The sequence below is a fragment of the Carcharodon carcharias genome, chromosome 3 (assembly GCF_017639515.1).
Source record: "Carcharodon carcharias isolate sCarCar2 chromosome 3, sCarCar2.pri, whole genome shotgun sequence".
Taxonomy (NCBI): Eukaryota; Metazoa; Chordata; class Chondrichthyes; order Lamniformes; family Lamnidae; genus Carcharodon; species Carcharodon carcharias.
Window position 1 is genome coordinate 192,653,514 of NC_054469.1, and position 23,188 is coordinate 192,676,701.

Genomic DNA, 23,188 nt, shown 5'->3' on the forward strand with positions numbered 1-23,188 from the left:
ATAAAATCACAGGAAGACAATTTACACTGATATTTACAACAATGTGGGGTATTGTTGTTCTGCCGTAGATGTAGCAAGTGATGGTTAACAATTATATTTTGAAACAGCAGTTTCTGTTTTAAAAAGGAAAAGAAAGACACAATTGTACCAAGATGCGATGGCAAGCTGCAATGTGCATATAAAGAGTTCAAGATCAAACTCCTTCTGCAATTATGATCAGCTCAGACTTTGGGAATAATGAACTTGAACATTAACGGACACCCTTTTGCATCTGCCAGTCCTGGCGACAGAAGAAAACACAAATTACAAGTTAAAATCAGATTGCCAGTCTATTAGACCTGAGGCTGAGACACACACGCATGCAGCCTATTCATCTGATTGCAGATGGAGTACTTTTCGTGACAAGGAGTTCTTTTCAGTGTGATTCCAGCCTGACTTCCCTAACACAATAAGACGTTTTGTTCCTATTCAGTAACATCAAGCCCGCCTTCACTTGCTGCAAAACAGAAATTTAAACATAAACACCCTCTCTGTCTCCCAGATGAAAAATAATTAACATATTAGCTCATTGTAATTATGTTCACTGTCAAATGTTTTTATTCCAGTGTTAAGGTACTGCTACTTTGAAACTGACAGAATCTCTTCGCACTTTTACATCTGGCTTGTCAACTTATTTTGAATGTCTGTGTTAGTGATCCGTGAAAAAGCTGAATAACTACAGAAGTTCTTAACATTTAATTGCCCCAACAGGGGTGGTAGCTCAGTTCTAAAAAATTATAATTCTGATTAACTGATAAGAAACTGTTTTTGCCTTTCTTTGATCCTGAACTGAATTGTCCAGTGAGTTGCTTCAGGTAAGAAGAAATCTGTGAAGCCCAGAAATCTGAAATAAAGATAGGAGGACAGCCAATAAGTCAATTTGCACCTGAAAATTTTGGGTGTAATTTTTTACCAGAAATCTGATGAAATCTTCTTGAGGTTTGTTCATTCACCACATATATAATAACCCTCTAGAATTCCTAAAGCATGGAGAGAGGGGGAGACAAAAACTGGAAATCAGAAGTCAGAAGGGAGGAAGCCTCATCTGAGATAAAGACAGAATTTGACCAAAGAAATCTAAAATCAAATTTGCAATTGCGAGCAGAATTTAATGCCTTCCAGCAAGTTTGGAGGCAGGGTGGGGGTTTCATCGGGTGGGAGGGTGAAGGGTGGGGACCCTGCCGCCTTCTCACCTCTGCCCAGACAAGCTCAGGGCAGGAATGGTGGAGGGTGGCTTTCCAGCCCAGCGACCAACTGAGACTCTTAAGTAGCCAGTTAAGGGCTACTTTAGGGCCTCATCCCACCACCACTGGAATTCAACTAGCAGCGGGTGGGAAGACCATATGGGAAGATTGCCCAGCAAACCATTTTGCCTGTGGCCTCATAAGGGGTTTGGAGATGTGGTGGGGGGGGGGGCCCCTTCGCAAGCACTGTGCCTGATCGAAGATTCTAGCACCAGTGGGTCATTGAAAAACACCACTTGCCCTTGCTTCTTACCCTCTTCCTTCCAATTGCTGGCAACCCCTCCTTCCCACACTCACCTCTACCCAGAGATCCAGCAATGATCCCTGGTGAAGACCAGGGTGCAATACTGGCCATGGCCATCAGTCCCAGTGGCGTTACTGGTACTGGAGAGCTGCCAGCCCTGTTGGCAGGCGCTGTCCGGGTAAGGGCCTGCTTACATCATAATTGCATCTAGCCTTCTGGAGAGAAGTGACACAGGGTTCTCATTGGTTATCCAACCAGTGGGCAGGACCCTGGTCCCCAGTACTAAATTCTGCCCTATATCTATACTCATATAATTATCACTGACACTGAAACAAACTCAGAACTTATTTATTTTCAACAATGACATAACGAGCACTGCATTAGATGCCATCACTTCTATCAGTTGAAATAATGGAAAGTAAGCTATTGTTTAAATGTTGTCATGGTGTCACTGTTGATCATATTTTGAGAATGATTGTGTCATTGACAGTGTGTTGGTAAAATAAACCTGAAGATTTCATTTATCAAGCTAATGAGGGGTTATATCCAAACTTTCAGATTTTACTGACTTCCTGTTGTTTCTAGCATTAACAATTTTTGTTTTAATTTCAGGTTTCCTACTTCATATCTTCCTGGGGTGGGTCTCAAGGTGTGATCTAGGCTGTTGTCACTTTGATGCTGTTGAACATACAAACATCTTCAGGCTTTTCTAGACTACCTTTTGATATACAGCAGAATTTTCTAGCAAAGCAAACATGAACACTATTAATAGTGATGACTAAATCCGGAACAAATTGAGACTTGGTTGAGGTTTGTTTATATTGATATAGGTGCACCTAGGTGGATTTGACTTTACCTGCAATTATGCACTTAGTTCAAAAACATTCTTGCATTGCTAAATCAAAAGTGGTCAATATAACTGGTCAAAATGCTTCTTTTGACGCAGTATAATTATATTAAGCTTAATATTTTGATAATAAATGTGTATTGTGTTTTAGTAGTACAAATGCACAATCAACAGTTCTACAATTCAAATGGGATTACGTATGTAGAACTGTTGATTGTGCATTTGTAGTATAAAGCACAATACAAATTTATTACCAAAATATGAAGCTTAATACATTTATTATATTTCAGAAACTCAGAAGGCTATCCAAAGTAATTTGAAACCAATGACATTAGGCTATATAATTCACAGATGTGTGATATAACCTGTAGGTGCTTCCTTTTGCTTTCTTGCTTATCATTCATCAGATAGAAAATGGGATTGTGTTGCTTCTGGATACAAACCCTAATAAAATGTGATCACTTAACACTGGTCATGCCTAATTGTGACAACCCATAAGCAAAACAGATAACTTTCTAATGTTGCGACAAAGGGAGTAATCTTGCCCAGTTAGCCAATGCAGCCACCTTTGGCTTCTAACAATTGTAATACTGACCATGCCCTGAACTGACTAAATTGGTGGAAGTAATGCAAATCTTCCATGTTAATGATCCATTTCAGTATTGTCTGTTCATCTAAAAATGTTGTAATCATGAATAATGTAGAAAAGAAAGGTTAGATGTGCATTCAGAAATTTTGTTTGAACTTGGTTTGCAGGTAGCGAGAAGCCTTGCTCAGAAGCTTAAATGTCGTAAGTGGGCATCCCCAATTGTAGGGGTCATAGATTGTCAGTGGAAGAAGTACACTGAATGGAAACTTGCCAGTTTCATGTCCCATACCTTATGTTGTCACTACATATCAATTAAAAGGCCACAAGCTAACAAGAAAACTGCCATGTAACCAAGATGATTGATTATGATTGGAGGTAACAGAAACAGTAAAAAATTTGAGGTTTTTAAAAGTATGATCTCAAAAATAAAGCATACTGTAGAGAAATTTGGCATAAAGCCACATTGAGAGATATTAGAACAAGTGACCAAATGCTTGGTCAAAGAGGTTGTTTTTTTTTTAAGGAGTAACTTAAAGGAGGAGAGTAGGTGAGAGGTTTAGGGATGGAATTCCAGAGCTTAGGGTCCAGACAAATGTAGGCACATACCAATGGCGAGGACAATGAAAACTGGAGATACACAAAAGACCAGAACTGCATGAGTGCAGAGGTCTTGGAGCGTTTTAGCACTCAGTGTTTAGGGTTTTAGGGATGATACAAAGTTAAGGAGGACTGAAGCCAGAAGGGTTTGAACATGGAGCAGGCTTAAGGGACTGAATCGCTTACTCCTGCTCCTATTTCTTATGGTCTTATGTTCTAACACAAGCCTGAAAATTTTAAACTTGAGTCATTGCCAGACTGGGAGCATGAAGATGAAGGGTGAAGATGAAGCCTATCTGCTGCTGAGACCCATGCTTCTGTTATCTCTGAATTTGACTATTCCAATGTTCTCCTAGCTGACCAAACCCCACCACCCAACCCCACCAACCTCCATAAAGATGGGCAAAGAAACTCATATCTACAACTTTCTGTTTTGCAAAAAATACACAATGGCTATTAGTAAATGACAAAGTTTTTAAAATAGCCGTAGTATTAGAGTTTGAGCCACTAGAATTAGTGAATTCTAATTAAAGGACCAAATACTACATTTGTAAGGTTGTAACCCAAAAGTTCAGCGAGATTGAAGCACTTCTATATTACGGTCCTTGGGTGGGGGTGGGGAGAAATGCTCTTTCTTGGGCAATAACACAGTATCTTGGATCCATTGTCGAGGAATATGACTGGAATGCACAACAATTCGGTGACAGACTGGTATTACGTTATTTTTAATGTTCGGTAAGTGTCTGTAAAAAAAAACACAAGTAAATAAAAATGCGCTCATGAGCTGCGCACATTAATCCCAGGAGCAGATGGGCTTTGCTTACCGGAGTTGGCGGCTGCCGCCCCAGGTGGAGCGCCGCGCGCTGGCACGTGCAGCGCCTTACCTGGTGGCCCCACCCCGCGCGCTCCGCACCTGTCGCCCTCTCGCACCGCACGTGCCCCTTTGATCGACAGGCCTCGCGTATCAGCTGCCGCTCAGCGCCTTGAGCTCCTATCTCCCTCTCTCACACACACAGCAACAGCTAAACACGAGCGCTCGGCAACAGCGAGAAATAGCGATCAAAGGTTGTCATTGTATGCCAAGCGCCCGCTTCCCCACCATTCTTTTGTCCGGCCGTAATTTGAAGAAAGCATCATTAATTGGTTTTTGGGGTTGAATTTGAACAACCCCAACGACAAAAAAAATCTGTTCTGCGTGCATGTTAAACCCAGGAGTCAATTGTTTTCCTGAATACGAAATAGACGTGAGTTTATGAAACTGCTGGCTTGATATTCCATAGAATTCCCCCATAAACAGATAAGACTACAAAGTACAATTATGTGCGGCTACATGCGACAATTTTATTTCGAAATGATGCAACTTATTAACTTTGTCAGAGGCTTCTTTGATAACCATGAATCACCCAAAAAATGTCTAAAATTATTGAACGATACTATCTAACTAACCAAACCATGTTCTGATTTTCACCACCTCCTTGCGGGGATAAATCTGTTAATTGCCCCGAGCTCGCCATGTCTTCCACTCTAAACTGCTTTAGTGCAAACCCTTCTGATCCACCTTAGCGATAGTAACTGGAGTTTCTGGCTGCTTGACATTTGTTCAATATCTTGCCATTTAATAATGGAAAAAGCAGGTGTTATGGACGTTGTCTTTTAAATTGGCCCCAAGCTGTAGTTCAGTTTTTTTTAATCTGACTTGTTTTTTGTCTTTTTTAATTCAATTTTCCAGAATTTACATTTCTACATGCAATATGAGTCCATGCTGCAGTTTCATTATCCTAGCTTGCCGGAACAGCATTAGGTTTCTTGGCATGACACTACTTTTGCTGGAAGCGATGTGAGTTTAAGGGTTGAATCAATTTGTTCGTGGTCTCTGGGGTTCGGTCGGGTCGGCAGGTGGGGGGATGGGGACGGGGGAGGATGTTCCTTGACTGCTAATTGTCATGTTGGTTGGAGGTCATTGCCCTGTCTATCTATGGATATGTCACTGTTACTGATCAGCGTTCTCTGGAGAGGAGCGGGATGGGGGGAGGGGGAGAAGGGCAGCGCTGATGGAGCTTTCAAGAAAATGAGCTGTTATTAAGGTCGTTCGTTAATCTGGAACTCGCAATTGCTTCCTTTATCGCATTTACCAGGAGTCCGTTCATCCTTTTTGGATGTCAAGTACTGCCTGAGGCAAATTCTGCGGGCGTTTCAGGGGTTTGAACGGCAGCACAATAATACTTCCGTGGACGATTGAACCTTGAACAGTTTTCAGTAACACAGCTCCCCGTTACTTAAAAAGGTGCATATTATTAAAATTAGTAGGATTCAGTAATCGAATATAGGTGTTTACTTGTTTCTAGAAAATCCCTAAACAGGGCTTCCGGTTTGTTTTAATCCACTGGGTATACAGTTACAAATGTGGGTGGTCCAGAGTAACGTTGTTGCTCTGGATTTTACAAAGAGATCACCTGCTAGAATCTGGTCAGCTACAGCTGGGGTAGCTTGTTGAAAGTGGGGGAGGGGTGGGTGGAGACAAGTTGGCACGCAGCAAGGTGGCGAAATATAAGATTCGTTTTGTATTCTGAAATGCACTTCATCTGGAATAAGAATCATCCTCATTAAAAGAGAGTTGAAAAAAATCTTCACATGGCAGCTAGAATGTAGATCTTTTTGCCACGAATTGTTGAAGAAGGGGGGCTATTTTTGATGGAGGAATATTATTAAGAGAAATAGAATGTGAGCAGGATATGGGATTGGGCATGATTCTCAGATGGCAGAAAAGACAGAGTTAGTGGTTGGGACAGATTCATAGCATCTTACAGCATAGAAGGAGGTAATTCTGTCCATCGTGTTTGTTCTAGCTTTTTGAAAGAGCTGTCCAATTTAGTTCCACACCACGGCTTTTGCCTCCAAACTCTACAGATTAATTTTCTTCAAACCTGTATCCAATTGACGTTTGAAAATTCCTATGGAGTCTACTTCCACCACTCTTAAAGGTAGTGCATTCCAGGTCTTAACAAACCCTGTATGAAAAAAATCTAAATTCCTCTTTTGTCAATTATGTTAAATTTGTGACCTTTGGCTACATCCCCATGTGCCAGAGGAAACTGTTGTTCCATGCTACTTGCTCTAACAAAACCACTCATAATTTTGAATGCCTCTATTATGTGTCCCCTTATTCTGTTCTGAGGAGGATAATTCCAGCTTTTCCACTCTCTTCACATAACTAATATCCATGCTACCATCCTGCTAGAACTTCCCTGTACCCTCTCCAAGGTCTTGACATCCATCCTAAAATGTGGTGCCCAGGATTGTACACAATACTCCAATTTAGGCCCAACCAATGATTTATAAAGTTTTAGCATGAAATCCTTGTTATTGTATTCAATGTCCCTATTGACAAAACCAAGGTACCCCATAAACTTCCTTAACCACCTTATCAACATACCCTGAAGCCTTCCAAATTGTGTGAATAAGCACTTTGTGAATATTACCACTTATATTATCTCTCCATGTTGTTCCTTCAAAAGTGATCGCTTCACACTTATCCACATTCAATTGCATTTGTCATATGTCTGCCTCTCTCACCAATTATGATTGTCCTCCTAGAGGATGCTGCTATTCTATGATTTACAACATTGCCAAGCTTTGTATCGTCTGCAAATTTCTACATATTTATATAGGAGCAGGAGTAGGCCATTTGGCCTGTCAAGCCTGCTATGCCATTCAATTAGATCAATATTATATTCCCACGTTTTATCCCCATATCCCTTGATGTCATTAGTCTCCAGAAATCTATCAATTTCTGTCTTGAACACGCTCAATGATTAAGCCTCCACAGCCCTCTGGGGTAGAGAATACCAAAGATTCACTACCCTCTGTGTGAAGAAATTCCTCCTTACCTCAGTCTTAAATGGCCTACTCCTTAGCCTGAGATGATGTCCCCTGGTTTTAGACTCACCAGCCACAGGAAACATCTTATCTACATTCACCTTGTGAGAATATAATAGTGTTTATGTGATGTAATTTTCTATGATATCCAGGACAGGGTTTCTAATTTTGATGGAGATGTTTTAATAGTTCTTAATGATACCACTGGGTGTGACCCTGGTGGGACTTTGTACCATATATCCCATTGCAGAATCCAACTAGGCTGATTCTCCAGTGCAGTACTGAGGGGGTTATGTGCTGTTTCAGGTGAGATATGAAGCTCGGCTCCAGACATAAAAGGTTTCATGGGACTATTAAGAACAGCAAGGGATTTCTCCCCTGATGATTCGGGCAATATTTATTCTTCAGATTATCTGGCCATTATCATATTGCTGTTTGTGTGAGCTTGCAGTATGCAAACTGCCTTGCTTCCTACTGTGAATCAGCTTCAAAAGGTACTTCATTGGCGGTAAAGCACTTTGAAATGTCCCGAAGGTGTGAAGAGCTCTACGCAAGATATCCTATTCTTTCTCAACTAACATCTCGAAAAAACAGATTATCATGTCATCATCACATTGCTGTTTGTGGAACGTTGTGTGGGCAAATTGGCTGTCACGTTTCCTACATTAGGGCAATGTATACACTGTGAAGTCTTTCATTCCACTTCTTTTTAATCACAATTCTGATGGTAATCATACTTCAGTACTCCTCTGCCAGGATATCTTCTGTTATAACATTTAAGGGTAATAATTAAATGTTAGAGTTGAAGCCAATAAGACTGCTCATAGATGGAATGTACTCCAATTTTAACAAATACCCCCCTAATCTCCGACAACTGCGCTGACATTTTCGGAGTCAATGTTGGTTTCATACGTGGTGCACAGTCTTCATCACCCTGTTTGACCTACAAGCCTCTGATTAACGTTGCAAACATTCCCCCCCGCGATTAGATGGCATTTAACAAAAGCCTTGAAGTTCTGCTCTTCCTTTAGATCTATGGGGCTCCGACAATGCGTCCTAAGGTCTGAGGCCCTTACCATGCTGTTTGACCTGCTGGGTGCATTTTGGATACCATTCAACATGTTCTAACTGTTCCAAAGCGCATTTTAGTGAAACATGTAAATTAGAGGCACTGTATCATAAAGTATGAATATATTTGTTTTTACACAATGCAACACGCATGAACGTGGGTCAGTTCAGACCTGAACATGTATGCACCCCTACCACTTCAGATTGAACACTGAACCCAGTGCACCTGTTATATTTCAGGTGTACTGTGTTTGGTTGGACGGATTATTGGATCCACTTGGTTATCCTTCCCTGCCGCCCTAGTATTAAGATTGGCAGAAAAGACCACCTTGTTTTAAAGATAAGGTTGGAATTAGCAGGAAGCAAAATCTTGTTTGAGGGGCGATGTTTGGATAAATAGCTTTGTTTTTTCGCACACTCTCTGGAAAATGTAACCTGTTCTGAGTTGCAATCCTCAGGTGTGTCTAAATCCTCATACCTAGTCAGTCGAGCTACATACACGTGTCCCACTTTTTTTAAGCGAGTCTATATACAGCAAACAAAGCAGGTCTGATGAAACGTAACTGTAACACAAGAATACATCCCAAATTATAACTCACCGTGAACCTGAAAGCAGAGGGAATGGCTGGCAAATAAAAAGAATGTGGAATTGGGAAAAAACAGTGGAAGCTACTTTTTGCCTTATTAGTTTCACAGGACGACAAAAAGGATCGCTCGTTTCACCTTATTTTCCCTCCCTCACCCGAAACAGGGCTCAAAATTACTCACAGCTGTCTGAGTGCATAGTAGCAGTGCCGCCACCTAGCGCCTCATATTGGAAGCAACACAAGTGAAAATTGAAAAAGACATGTGTTCAACCTCCATGTATCACATTCTCGTCTCTATTTTTTGTGGTTTGCGCATTTAAGTTATAACCTTGCACATTTTGTTAGTTATATGTAACTCCTTTGGTAAGTTAAGTATGTGCATAGTATCTGGACTTTTGTTTGTCAGAATCCTATTACAAAATGACTGGTTTATCGGGTGCCACAGATATTAATTTAAAACTGCCAGTAAGATTACATTATATTTTATATGGGGCAGGAAATCGGCACATTTATTATTTTAGATGTTGCGATAAAAACATTATGTTTGTGTCACCATTGTGCTATTCCTATAACACTTTCAATCTTTCGTTTCAGCCGAACATATTTGCATATCTAGTACCTTGTTTTTCATCCTACAACTGTCAATACGGTAAAAGGTGGTCGTCACCCGAATGTATTCGACTCGCCTCTTTCACCATCGCCCAGCCCACATAATGTGCTTCTTATGTTACTGCCAACGTTTATCCACTTGTCCTGTGCGGTGGAGACGGAGAAACCCACAAATATCGAAGGCAAAGCCTTCATTATTTTTCATTTGTTTCATGTAATACTGCACTGGACTTGCTGAAATGAATCTTGTGAAAGAGCGCACGGACGGGTTCAGTATTTTTTTTATCAAAGAGGGAGATGTACACGCAGGCACAGAAAAAAGGCAAAACTCCCTCAGTAGTGTTTTGTGAATCGCTTTCAGTGTCTGGCATTTTCGCTCGCATGAAACTGCAGGCATACAGTTTCGTGTCAATTGCCCGCAACTTAACATCAGTCGACTAGCTGCTAGGGTGTGTATGTGTGCGAGGCATACACACAGATAGAGAACAGTGTGTGTGTTAGATATAGCACAAGAAAGGGTTCAGCTTCGTGGTTGATTGGTGTCTGAATCAGTGGGACGGACAAATGCCAGTCGGGGGAGAGGAAAAGGCATAATGCAGCTTTAATTTAATGCCAGCGGGGAGGAAGGGAGGGAGGGGGAAGTAAGTGCATTTGCAGCCATGCCCCCTTTAAGTTGGTAGTGTAAACTCGAATGAGGTCAGCCACGGCGCTTCTCATTGCACGCGCCGCGCGGCCGGCAGCCAATCAGGCGGCGCGGGGGCGGAGTAGGGCGCTGGAAGCGTTGGAAACAGACGCGGTCTGGACGAACTGCGCCCTCTGATTGGTTGGAGCAGGGACACCTTTAACTCGACGTCACAATGCCTGGGACTGGATAAGAAGGCGAAGCGAGTTCGAGTCTGGTTTAAGCAGCAGACACAAGTTTTTTATATAACACAGTCTTCCCGCATGGTCAGAGGGGGAAGGTTGTGCCAAAGTATATACACATTTTATACAAGAAACTAGGTTCTTTTCTGCGAACGCGAGGAGCAGCTCTTTCAAAGCACAGCAGCCTCTGTAATAACAGGGAAAAAGTACAAGCCAACCAAACTGCTACAGTTTTAAAAGCCTTTTTTCCCCTCAGTGCCCACAGAGCAAAAATATATTAAAAAGAAAGCATGGTGCAGCAAACGAACAACGCAGAGAACACGGAAGCAGTGCTAGCCGGAGAGTCTACCGACTCCGGCGCTTCCGATCTGGGCATAGCTTGTTCACCCGCGGCGGAATCGGTGGCATCGGATGGTGAGAAAACGGACGAGCCAAGCTGGTGCAAGACCGCCAGTGGGCACATCAAGAGACCCATGAACGCATTTATGGTGTGGTCGCAGATCGAGAGGAGGAAGATCATGGAGCAGTCGCCGGACATGCACAACGCCGAGATCTCGAAGCGCTTGGGGAAGCGCTGGAAGTTACTGAAAGACAGTGATAAAATTCCTTTTATCCGTGAAGCCGAAAGATTGCGACTCAAGCACATGGCGGACTATCCAGATTATAAATACAGACCGAGAAAGAAGGCTAAAAGTGCAAGCAGCAAACCCGGAGACAAAAGCGAAAAGATCAACACTAAACCCTCGGCTAAAAAGAGCAGTTGCAGCAATAGTAGCATTAACAAACCCAGCAAAACGCATAAGATCATCTTGGGTACGCTCACCAAGTCTCCGATCATTCACCAGCATCCGCAGTCAGGCATCACTACTTCTAACACAAACACTACCAACCAACACGCGATTTACAAAGCGCGGACGAGCCCCGCTTCCAAGCACCTTGTAGATAAGAAACTGAAAGAGAGGCGGTCGTTCAGGGGCCAGGGTACTACCTCTCCAGCCGCCGTGCCAGCCAGCCCGACCCTCAGTTCTTCAGCCGAGCCCAGCGACCCGGTCAGTTTCTATGAGGATCTAGCAGGCGGCACAAGAGTACGAGTACCCGATTCGCCCGCAGATCAACGCAAACACCCTGGCAATTTGCGATCCATCTCGCCGACCCCCTCTACATCCCACTCTTGCTCTTCTTCGTCTCTGGCCTCGTCTTCCGACGAAGAGTTTGAGGACGACCTCATGGACCTTAGTTCCAGCCCCACTTTCGAGAGCATGACGCTGGGCAACTTGAGTTCGTCCCTGGACAGAGATCTGGAGTTTAATTTTGAGCAGGAGTCCGCGTCTCACTTTGAGTTCCCAGACTACTGCACGCCAGAGGTGAGCGAAATGATTTCAGGGGACTGGCTCGAGTCAAGTATTTCAAACCTAGTGTTCACGTATTAGAAAGCGACAAGTGAAGAAAAAACGGACTGTTGCTGTTTTATCTTGGAGGGAAAAAAAAGGGATCGTGAAATAAAATAATTGTGATCCAAGTGCTGTAAAATTGCGTGATCCTAATGTTTGATCGCAAATCTTCAGCAAAAAAAAACAAATGTGCCGACGTGTTTTAGGAGCGACTGAGATTCCATTGAAAATAAAATGCCCAGCCTCGACTCTGGACTGGAAAGGAAAACCTGAAATTGATTTGCACGTACGGAGGGAACGCGGGATTCGCATTAAAGATAGACAGAACGTTTAAAGCTGTGGAATGAAATGAAATCGCCAAATCAAATTATATTGGTACAGACACACGCGCGAAGTCGTGAGATCTACAAGCGAAGAAAGTGTTTCATGAGAAGAATGGTGTGGTCGGATTACTGTATTTCGCTGGATTCATAGCATGTACTGTATCGTTCCAGATTCTGTACAGACTTGAAGTTACTAGTGTTAGGGCGAATCAAAACAGATAGATGGCGCTCTGTATGATTCCTACCAAGTCACCAGCTCTTTTACCCCTTATCACTAACCCTACTGAAATCTGCGCTGGACTGTATTTTCTGGACCAAAATTTCTCACAAGTTCTATGTTCCACAACACTTTACAACAGACATGGACTTCTCGTCACCGATATTTCATCCTCGTATTGTTTTGTTTCCCTTGCAAATGTAATCAAAAACCATTTTATATGGATGTATTTATACTGGCCAAACATTTTGACATTTTTTTTCGTAGGCCTGTTAATTACCTGCACCGTTTTATCTCCTTCACTGAAGGGCTAGAGTTAAACTTTTAATTTTATATTTAAATGTAGACTTTGACACTTTTAAAAAAAGACAGAGAAAGATGAGACGTTTGATTATTTTCTCAGTGTATTTTTGTAAAAAATATAAAGGGGGTGTTAATCGGTGTTTATTGCTGTCTGGATTTCCTTATGATGAACAAAGAGGCCGATGCCACCGCCTTGCCTCTTTTTTTATTCCACATGTTTACACTTCAATGTGCAGGTTTTGTAATTTAAGGCTGCAGTTACCTTTACGTTGGCTTCGGGGCTGTATTTGAGCAGATGTTAAAACCCACAACGTCCCTTCCTGCCCACTGTAGCCTCTTACAATATGTCTACTTGACAGTATTTAAAAATGGAAAACCATTTGAACACTTCTACCCAGAAACAGATGACCATTAAAGCTTCTTTTAAAATTTCTAATGGCTGCAGTCATCTTCCACGTATATATATAAATATTAGCGAGATGTAAGAGGAGTAGGTGAACCGTGATTTTGTAATTGTTTCGATCTTTCTGAAGTTGAGCACCAAGGCAAAGAAAAGGGATGCTGCAACTTTGCACCAATTATGTGGCGCTCCTTATATTGTGCTCAACCACTGGATATGGAATACTGATTTGAGTTCGCGACACTATGCTGCGTTTCTCATTCTGTAATAATGATAACTATTATTAATTCTTATAACTTGTCGGCTAAATATATTGTTTTGGCATGAAGCTAGCATATATAATTCCGAAATCAGGTTTAGCTGTTGTGGGTTTCTTTTTGATGGGGGAGGGGGTTGGAAGAGAAGTGTGAACGCCTTTTTGTACATTTAAATCTGTATTATATAAACCACAAGACTGTGTTTCTTGTATGTGTCCAAACTACCGTGACAGGCACTAAGGCAGCAACCATGAAAACAAAAATCTTGGTCGCTGTCCGATTGTTAGTTTTTTTTAAAAATATCTTTTATTTTAAGTTTTTAAATTTTCATCCATCCTGTGCAATATGCTGTGTATAGTCTGTCAGATGATCATGCCTCAACACTTTTTTTTAAAAAAAATGTCATGCCAGCTAATCGTGTCAAGTCACTGCCTGTCAGATTGTTGATATACTCTTGTAAATAGTTTTTTTTTTCTGAGAGAAGGAAATAAAATCAGCTGGAACTGAACCCTAACCACTGAGTCCCTGCTTTACTGCAAAGGAGAACGGGGGAAGGAGAAAAAGCGCCAATCTGCTAAAGCTCGTTTACGTACACTAAACGTGTACACGCACCAAGCGTGACTAAAACAACATTCAAAAAATATTCCAAACAAGTTAGCAAAAAAAAAAGTTCCAGGAACCCAAAACGAAAGCACTGTCTATGTTTATATGTGTGTGAGGGGGGTGGGCGGGGACGACAAACAAGTCAGTAAAAATGTTAATTTTCACTTTATTCTTGTCAATTTCGAAATAAACAAGCCACGCATCTCTCTATGTTGTCTGGTGTCTTTAACTCTTGTGGCATAGAGAAGGGTCGTTTGAAATGGGGCAAATTAAAATCAGAGCTGGATTCCTAACCAGGAGACTTTCCGTCAGAAAGATACAAAACGTGGGCATATAAACAATCTTCCAGGAAAGGTTTTTTTTAAAAAAAAGCGTCCGCCACGTCTCACATAATCTACCTTCCGTTTCCGAGTCCAAATGCAGTTCTCCCTTTTTCTCTCGAAACAGATGTGAGTTAAAGGATCCAAGGCGGGAGTTTAGTTCGAGGCATTCGGGGTTAGTTTCCCATCCGGAGGTTTTCAAATCCTGTAATTTTAATACTCACTCCAGTATGAATGCTGCCTGATTTTCCCAGGAAGTCCGCGATTAGACGGGCGGAGGAGGTGGGTGGGGGAGGGGAGATTGTATAGTCTGGACCAGAAAGAGGTAATGCAGTCTTAACAACGCGCGGTCTGTGCACTGCAACTGGATATAGAGCTATTCACAAAGATTCACAATATAGTTAGGGCTACGGAGGCCGGAAGGGTTTCCGTGGATGTTAACGCGAACACACAAAACTGCTTTAGAATTTAAAACTGCAGGTCCTTTTTAATATTAATAATCTTTCGCTGGAGAGCCACAAAAAAATTGCTTCGTATATTTAATGGAACATTAACACATATGAACTAACAGTTGTTATCTCCAATGTCTTAAACCTGTAAGGATACATTCGAACCAAGTCAATCACAGTTTTTATAAACCCTTCCCCACACCCCCCCCCCCCCACCCCCACAACAGGCAGAACCAACTCCTCTGCCCGCCCACCCCCTCACAATCCTTTACAAAGAGTCTGCGCACCCCTTGACAATTGAGTGTTAGGGGGTCTTTTACACGAATGTTAAAACCTTTTGAGCGAAAACGTTCTGTCCATAGCAAGCGGCAGTTGGTGAATGAATGCTGTGGGAAGGGGGAGGGGTACCATCACGGCAAGCAGACCAGGCACACCATTCCTGCTTTGGGAACAGCACAGGAGAGCAGAATCCATCTTCGACCATCACAACAGTTAAAACGTCTTTGGGAAATACGCCCCCCAATCCAAGATGATTGCAATAAAAGTTTTCACAAGATAAAAACTACAATCGAGCAGGAAAAATACATTATGGAGGTATTACGTTCCGTTTTGATCAAGAGGTTTCTTTGACCCAAGAGGGTCAAAGTTATAGGTCAGACCTTCAGTGGAATAGCACAGGCTGAACCAGCCGGTATTTCTGAAGCAGACTCTCTGTGTGGATCAGCTATAAAAAGGGTCGTGTTAGCTCTACTTGAATGTGTGAAATGAGCTTTTTCACCAGACGGGCCCCTCCCCTCTTTTTACAGGACTTACGGGGTTTCAAAGGGACCCGAAGAAACATGGAGGAACATGTTCACTAAAATAACATTTATTGAAGCCTCCATTACTAGAAAGGAGAAATAAATACCAATGGGTTTAAAGTCATTGTACCCGTTCCTAAGTAAAGATGGCGACCACTTTTCGGTGCTGGAGCTGTGTCCTCTGTTGCAGTTAAATGAATACTGCGCATAGAGACTCGAATTATGAGGAGTGTGTGACTTACAAAGATAAATCATAAAAAGGCTTGTAAGTCAGTAAAGCGTTCACGCCAGGTTTAGCGAAAGAATGAGATTTGAATAATAAATAAATCTGTGCGTATTGTCACTATTGCTGTTTTGCAGACACCCTTCCCACCTAGGGGAATTGCTACTTTAGGGGTAAGAGAAGCAGAAACGCTAACCTAATTTAGGTACGGTTGAAGGTTGAAAGAGTAGGCCAGTTTTATGCAATGGGGTAGCGAACGAGAAACTCACAATGTTGACAAATTCGGAAATAAACAGCCTGATTGTCGAGCTGGATGAATTAAACCAAATTTCCCCTGACAAAAATATTTCTAAATGCAGACGCCAAAATCGCCTTACGCCTGCTTTTTCTGGAATCTTGTGCGATGCAATGTCTTCATTTTATGTACTTTAAAAGACGCACATCTTAGAAAAATGTACAGATTTCAGCAATACAGCACTTGGAGCCAAGTATTAGGTACACATTTTTTTAAAGGAGAGAATTTAAGTGAGGGTAGAGAGACAATCAAAAGAGCGAGTCTTCCCCGCAGCTTTGTTTAATGGGAGTGTTAGGGGAAAATACAATTTCCATTGGAAATGACAGTAGCTAGTTTTGTTTTTACATCTTGTTTCTTTGATAGAGTTGACAAAGCAGACACTATTTACTGTTAGAATTAGCTCTTGTTTGAGGTTAGTAGAAGCTGCGATATTGTCTATGGTTTGGCATATATCATGTTCAGGGTTCGTTGAAGCTACTGGCTTGTTTAGATTTAGGGTTGGATTAAGGTGGGGAGATCCACAGTGTTATTTAGATTTACGGTTAGACGAAGCTACCGTATTTAAGTTTAGGATGAGGTTTTGTTTAGATGTAAGGTAGATCTTGCTTAAATGTAGTGTTAGTTCCTTGTTGTTTAGGTTCCGTGTTAGGAGAAACTGTAATCCCCCGGTTTAGGGTTAAAAGTTGTTTAGGTTTATGGCTAGGAGAAATTGGAGTCTTTCGCTTTAGGGTTAGGTTTTGTTTATGGTTAGGTTTTTGCTTAGATTACAGTTAGGAGAAGCTGACATCCTGAGATTTAGGGTTAGGTCTTGTTATGTTTATGGTTAGGTCTTGTTTAGATTGATGATTAATCTTGTTTAGGTTTAGGCTTAGGAGAAGCTGAAGTCTTTAGGTTTAGACTTACATCTTGTTTAGTTTTAGGGTTCGGTATTGATAAAGTTTATGGTTAGACCTTGTTTAGTTTTCGCGTTAGGAAAAACTGCAGTCTTTAGGTCTCGGACTAATCCTTGTTCAGTTTTAGGTGTAAAGTGAAGTTGAGATCTTTTCTGGTAGTTGAGGTTCACGGATGTGAAAGCGCTGTCCATAATGCTAGGCTGCCAGAAAGGCAGATTTGAATAGTCTTAGCATTAAATGAAAGTGGGGTGTTCATGAATCTCCTCGGTACATATACAGGGAAACACTGGCTATCGATTCGAGTTTCATGAATAAAACAGTCCGACTTTGTAAATAGCATCCCACTTACTGGAAAGCGCACTAATTTTTTTTTAAAAATGACACCTATTGTTACATAAAAGCGATAGTACTTTCACGAATTCTGCATTAACCAGTGCGGTTTGAAGTTTTCCCCCACTGTCATCATTATTAGTGCTGTGGGCAAATATGCAGCACGGGTTGTAAGGATAGGGCAGGTGAGACCATTGATAAACGTGTGTCCAACACGCATGCAATTTTAATGCAGAATGCCTCTTAAAATCGGATCCTTTTCCTCGTGGGGCCTATTCGTGTTTGTAAAATCACAGTTGGAACTCCTCTGGGTGTCTTGGCGCCTGTCATTGAAAATATCAGGTCCGTTTCGGTTTGTCTGAGTGTGTCAGGAAGTGGCTTAAATGAATTTTTTTTTGGTACAATTTTCGCACAGGCTCTGCAAATGGGCAGCTTTATCTCTTTTAGATTACTCTGCTCGTCTTCCGAGATCATGGCGGACAGAAATACAATCCCAGCGACGACTTTGCGGAATTTGGTGACTCATTTATAAAAAGATGACAAACATCTTTAGGAGCTGTTGGTGGACAATTTTGAAAATACGTGTATGTAAATAAGCAGGGGTGTTTGGTGATTTTATTACACACAGTTAAAGACGCTCATTTTTATTAATTGTGTTCAGTCACATTAACTGTGCAAAACTTACAATACCATTCTATTTTATAAGTATATTTCAGACAAGGCTGATTCAAAATCCTGTGCTCATAACTATATGTTTGAGCCCCTCCAAACAGGATTCCATTCTTGAAACGTCATTGCCAGTGTCACAAATTACATCCTATGTGTGTCATGTGGTAAACTGTACTTCTCACTCTTCTCGATCTGTCTGTGGCCTTAGACATAGTTGACCACACCATCCTCCTACAATGCCACTCCTCCTTTCTCCAGCTGGATAGGAGTGCCCTCGTCTTTTCCATTCCTATTTAGCTAATCGTAGGCATGACCAACAATGACTCTGCTTTCTGATCTACACCATTTTATTTGGAGCTCCCCCAAATACCTTTCCTTGACCAATCTTATTTCTCATCCATGTTGTCACTCAGCAGTATCATCCAAAAACATGTCAAGTCCCCTCTCCCCCTTCAATTCCTTTGATCTGCCATGCTACTTATGTGACACCAATTATTGAATAAGCAGAAATTTCCTCCAATTAGGTACTGGGAAGACTGAAACCATTGGCTTTAATCCACACTATAAATTCTATTCAATAGCCATTGGCTCTGTTCTTTTCCCTGTCCACAGTCTGTGGCTAAACCAGATCATTTGCAGCCCTAGTGTCCTATTCAGCCCTGGGCTAATCGCTCAAACCCATAACTTCTCCATCACCAAGACTGCTACTTCCACCTTCATAACATGATCTGTTTCAGCCCCTATTTTGTATCACCTGCTGTTGAAACTCTCATCTATCTGTTTGATACCTACATATTCAACCATTCCAATGCACTGTTAGCTGACCTCCCATATGGCACCCTCTGTAAACATAAGCTCATACAAAACACTGTTGCCTGTATATTTATTTGCATTATAGAATCATAGAATGGCTACATCATAGAGAGAGACCATTCAGTTCATTGTATCCATGCTGGCTCTCTCATAACTATTCAGCTAGCCTCATTCCCGTGCCTTTTCCCCAATGTCATGTAAATCTTTCCTGTAGCTGAAAAAAAGAGACATTCTGCCAGAGCTTTTTGTCTTGCACTCATCAGGACAGTTTGCAAGAATACCAATAGTAAAGGGAACAACCATTTATACTGCACAAGAAGAGAGTGCTGACTGGTTGGCAAGTGGAATCTGATTGGTAGAGGTGTTGCCATGGAGAATGCACCAGGGAGCAATTAATTGCCAAGCTTTTGTTTGAATTCAAACCAGACAGGTTGACTCTGATTGATCAAGACATTGCCATGGAGAATGAACCAGGGAATGCCTGTCCCCCAAGCTTTTGTTTAATTTAAAAAGGCACAATACATGTACATGCTCTTTATGTCTGCAAAGTACAAGGCCCTGTGTGTGAATATATGTTGCAACTAGCGTGCATAAGTGAGCCACAATGTGAGCCCAACTGCTAATCTTAAATTGTTTTTTGGTGTACTTCTTAGCACAATCAAGATTGTTTAGCAAGTGTTGTCCAATTGTGGAATCACATCTAATGTTAGACACTATGTTTTGAGTTTTGCAAGCATGGGCTGGTTGGGTAGTCTTAAAAAGTTCACAGCTACTCTCTGTTTCCTGTTACTCAGCCAACTTTGTGTACATGCTGCCACAGTCTTTTTTATTCCATGGACTTTAATTTTGCTCCCAAGTCTGATATGTGACACTTTATCAGATGCCTTTTGGAAGTCCATGTGCACTAGACCAACCACATTATCCTCATCAACCTTCTGTTACTGCATCAAAAAACTCAAATTAGTTAAACACAATTTGCCCTGAACAAATCTATGCTGACTCTTTTTAATTAATCCAGCATTTGTCCAAGTAACTGTTAAATTTGTTCAAGATTATCATTTCCAAAAACTTTGCCACCACAGAGTTTAAACTAACTGGCATGTAATTGCTGAGATTATCTTTATGCCCTTTTTTGAACAAAGTTGTGATATTTGTGGAACCACCCTTGTATGTAAGGAAGATTGGAAGATTAAGATCAGTGCCTCTACAGTTTTGACCTTTATTTTCCTCAGTATCCTTGGATACATCTGATTTGGTCCTGGTGACTTCTCAACTTTACGTACAGCCTGCCCTTTTAATACCCCCTCTTTATCAATTTTTAGCTGCTTCAGTTTCTCTTCTTTCACCAAAACTTCAGCAGCATTTTCTTCTTTTGTAAAGACAGACAGAAAGTAGTCATTTTGTACATCAGCCATGCTCCCTGCCTCCATGCATGTATCACATATGTTCCCTTCTCCTCCTTTTACCACCCAAGTTCCGTTCACCCATCAACCCTGTGCTCGCTGATCTAAATTGGCTCCCTTTCCCTTTTAAAAAAAATCTTTCCATGGCCTCATCTCTCCCTATCTATGTAATGTACTCCAGCTCTACAATCTTCTGGGATGTGCTGAAGAGTTTCCTGCACCCTAAACTCTGGAACTCCCTTCCTTATCCTCACTGCCTCTCAAAGCCTTCCTTTTCTCTGAAGACATTGCTTAAAACTCATGCTTCTGCCTTGATATATCTTTTATGTCGTAGAGTGTCAAATCATCTTTCATGCTTGCTCCTATGAAGCACCTTGGGATATTTTACTATTTTAAAGGTGCTATATAAATGCAAGTCCCCCCCCCGTATCTCAACGTAATCATATATAAAGGAGCAGGAACGTTGTTGCGTTTAACCCGATTTGTTTCGAGACTAATATTCTACCCAGACTTTTTTTTAAATTAACGTATAAGTACATCCCAATATATTTGACCAAATTCTGCTGACGCTGTGTTGTGTAAAGTTGCTGCATTCCACATTTATGCAGTTCGAGAACAGTTTTTTAAATAAATCTGTTAAATATTGACATCTTTTACCAGTTGTTGATGATGGGGTTTTTTTCGTTTAGTGTTTTTTTTGCACAAGTCTGTCCTGGAATTGTCTGGAGGATTGAGATGGTCTCCGGTCTCTGACCTCCCGCACACGGGTCAAAGTGGGAGGCTGCCAGCCCACTCAAGCTTGGAAACTGAACGGCACAGAGCCCGGATGTCCAAGGAACCCACGTCCTCCCATTTTGCCAAGTGATGAGATTTTGAGGAGGACGAAAACGCGCGATTGTAAATCTCTTTGAGTCGCTTCTAAACAGCAACCATACGTCCATGTTGTACCATCGCCAGAAATAACACCATTCCGGAATTTTAACTCGTTCTAAACATTAGCTGCCAAGAAGCGGACAAGATGGAAGCTTCTGATATCAGACTTTTAACAATACTATATGGTGACGTGTATTCTTTCCAAGACAGTCTGGAGGTTCAAGGCGATGTGGAGGTTAGGGCTAGGGAAACCGCAATATTAAAGCTGAATCAAACCACTGGAGAAATATACGACCACTGTGAAGCCTCTTAACATATTATTGCGCAAAGCCAGTAGAGCAGCCCATGCAATAAATGAAACAAAATCTACTGTATTTATAGGGTTAACGACTGTTGAAAGAAAGAAAATGGAACGATTCCCGCGCGTTTTACATTCAATGAGCATCTATACTGTATGCATGTCTTAGTAGATGTGTAAACATCCCTCAACATGTCTCTGGATATATGTATATAGGGATTAAATTGTGTTGCTGGCGTTGCTTGGTCAATCTGAAACATTGGACTCTTGTTAAAGGTAACACAATCACCCAACGCCCTTCCCCCCACCCATCTACAAAAAGAGGGAAAGGAGGTCGGCTAGATTTCTGAAGCGCTCATATTGCAGGAGAATTTGTGCCACTGTCTGTTTCACGCTTCTTTAACAGCAGTGAAATCTGAATCGGCCCATTATGCGGGTCACCCCGTGCCCGTCCGAGGCACGAAATCCTCATTAATTATAACGGCTGAGCCATAAAACCTCTGCATGGAAATTGCTTAGCCATTCCAAAGGGCACGGATTTTCTGCTACCGCAAGAGATACGGTGTTTTATGGATAGTGTATATTCTCACGTTCACCGTCTACTGTTGGAAATGCATCAGTATTGAATAAGAACCAAAGTGTCTCCACATTTCATCCAGAATATCCAATCCCTCTTAGTGACGATGTTTTTTTTGTTAAATTGTTTTCTGCCGTGATGGGTTTTGTTACAATGGGTGAATGTTTCATAGCTGCTGGACTGCCAGCATATATGTATAGAGGGGTGTAAAGATGATTAACGGATTTGATAGGAGAGATATAAACTAATTGCTCCGCAGAGCAAGAGGGTGTAACCTTAAATTTAAACGATGGCCGGTCAGGTCTGATGTCAGGAAACACCGCTTCACACAATGGACAGTGAAAATCTGGAACGGCTCTCCCCCGAAAAGCTGTTGAGGTTAGGTCAATTGGAAAATTCAAAACTGTGATTGATAAATTTTGTCAGGCAAAGGAATTAAGGGATATGGAACCAAAATGGGGAAATTGAGTTAAGATACAGATCAGCCATTGTCTATTTTAATGGCAGAATAGGCTCGAGAGGTTGAACTCCCGCAAAATAATAAGGAAAACAGTTTCCACCTATGGTAACCAAATGGCACAGATTTAACAGAGTTAACAAGAGAACGGGAGGGGGTGGGGGGTGATAAGAATTTAACACTCTTAAATGGTGAGTTATGATCTGGAATGCACTGCCTGAAAGGGTGGTCGAAGGCGACTACATGGTAACTTTCAAAAGAGAATTGGATATATGCTTGAAAGGCTAAGACGTGCAGGGCTATAGGGAAAGAGTGGGGAGGGGGTGGGACAATTTGGATAGTTCTTGCAATGAGTTGGCACAGGCATGATGGGCCTCATGTGTTCTAAACCTCCATGATTCCGTGGTGCTGGAGGTGGTGACAAGATGGGTTTTATATTGGGCACTGTTCGCCAGCCTCTCGTGCCTATTCACAGCAGAGGAACGAGCGTTAGATAAAGTACATACCAAGCGGCCATAAGAGAAAATCAAGGACCGTAGAATGTGACCAAAAGTGAATGGATAAACAAGCGCCAAAAAACCCGATTTGTGGCTAAAACGAAGGCACGTGTCAATGCCTTGGGTCATAACTTTAATGGAAGAAAGTCTGTTTCCTTTCTAGCAGGATTGTTACCAGAATTTAACACATAGAGTTAATGCAAGCGTGTAAAGTGCGAATATTTAATCCAGTG

At 41.7% G+C, this 23,188-nt stretch overlaps 2 protein-coding genes across 3 annotated transcripts in view; one reads left to right on the plus strand and one right to left on the minus strand.

The window, feature by feature from the left end:
- Nucleotides 1–14,716, minus strand: part of LOC121276214 (ribosome-binding protein 1-like) — a 51,377-nt gene extending 36,661 nt beyond the window's left edge. For both annotated transcript variants that reach the window (XR_005942633.1, XM_041184381.1), the window contains exon 1: nucleotides 14,457–14,716. The gene's annotated coding sequence lies outside the window, so the exon portion shown is untranslated. The remainder of the gene's footprint in view (nucleotides 1–14,456) is intronic.
- Nucleotides 10,572–14,268, plus strand: sox4b (SRY-box transcription factor 4b). Its single transcript, XM_041184380.1, has one exon. It carries the CDS (start codon nucleotides 10,855–10,857, stop codon nucleotides 11,992–11,994), a length of 1,140 nt encoding a protein of 379 aa, XP_041040314.1. The 5' UTR covers nucleotides 10,572–10,854; the 3' UTR covers nucleotides 11,995–14,268.
- Nucleotides 14,717–23,188: the final 8,472 nt, after the last annotated feature.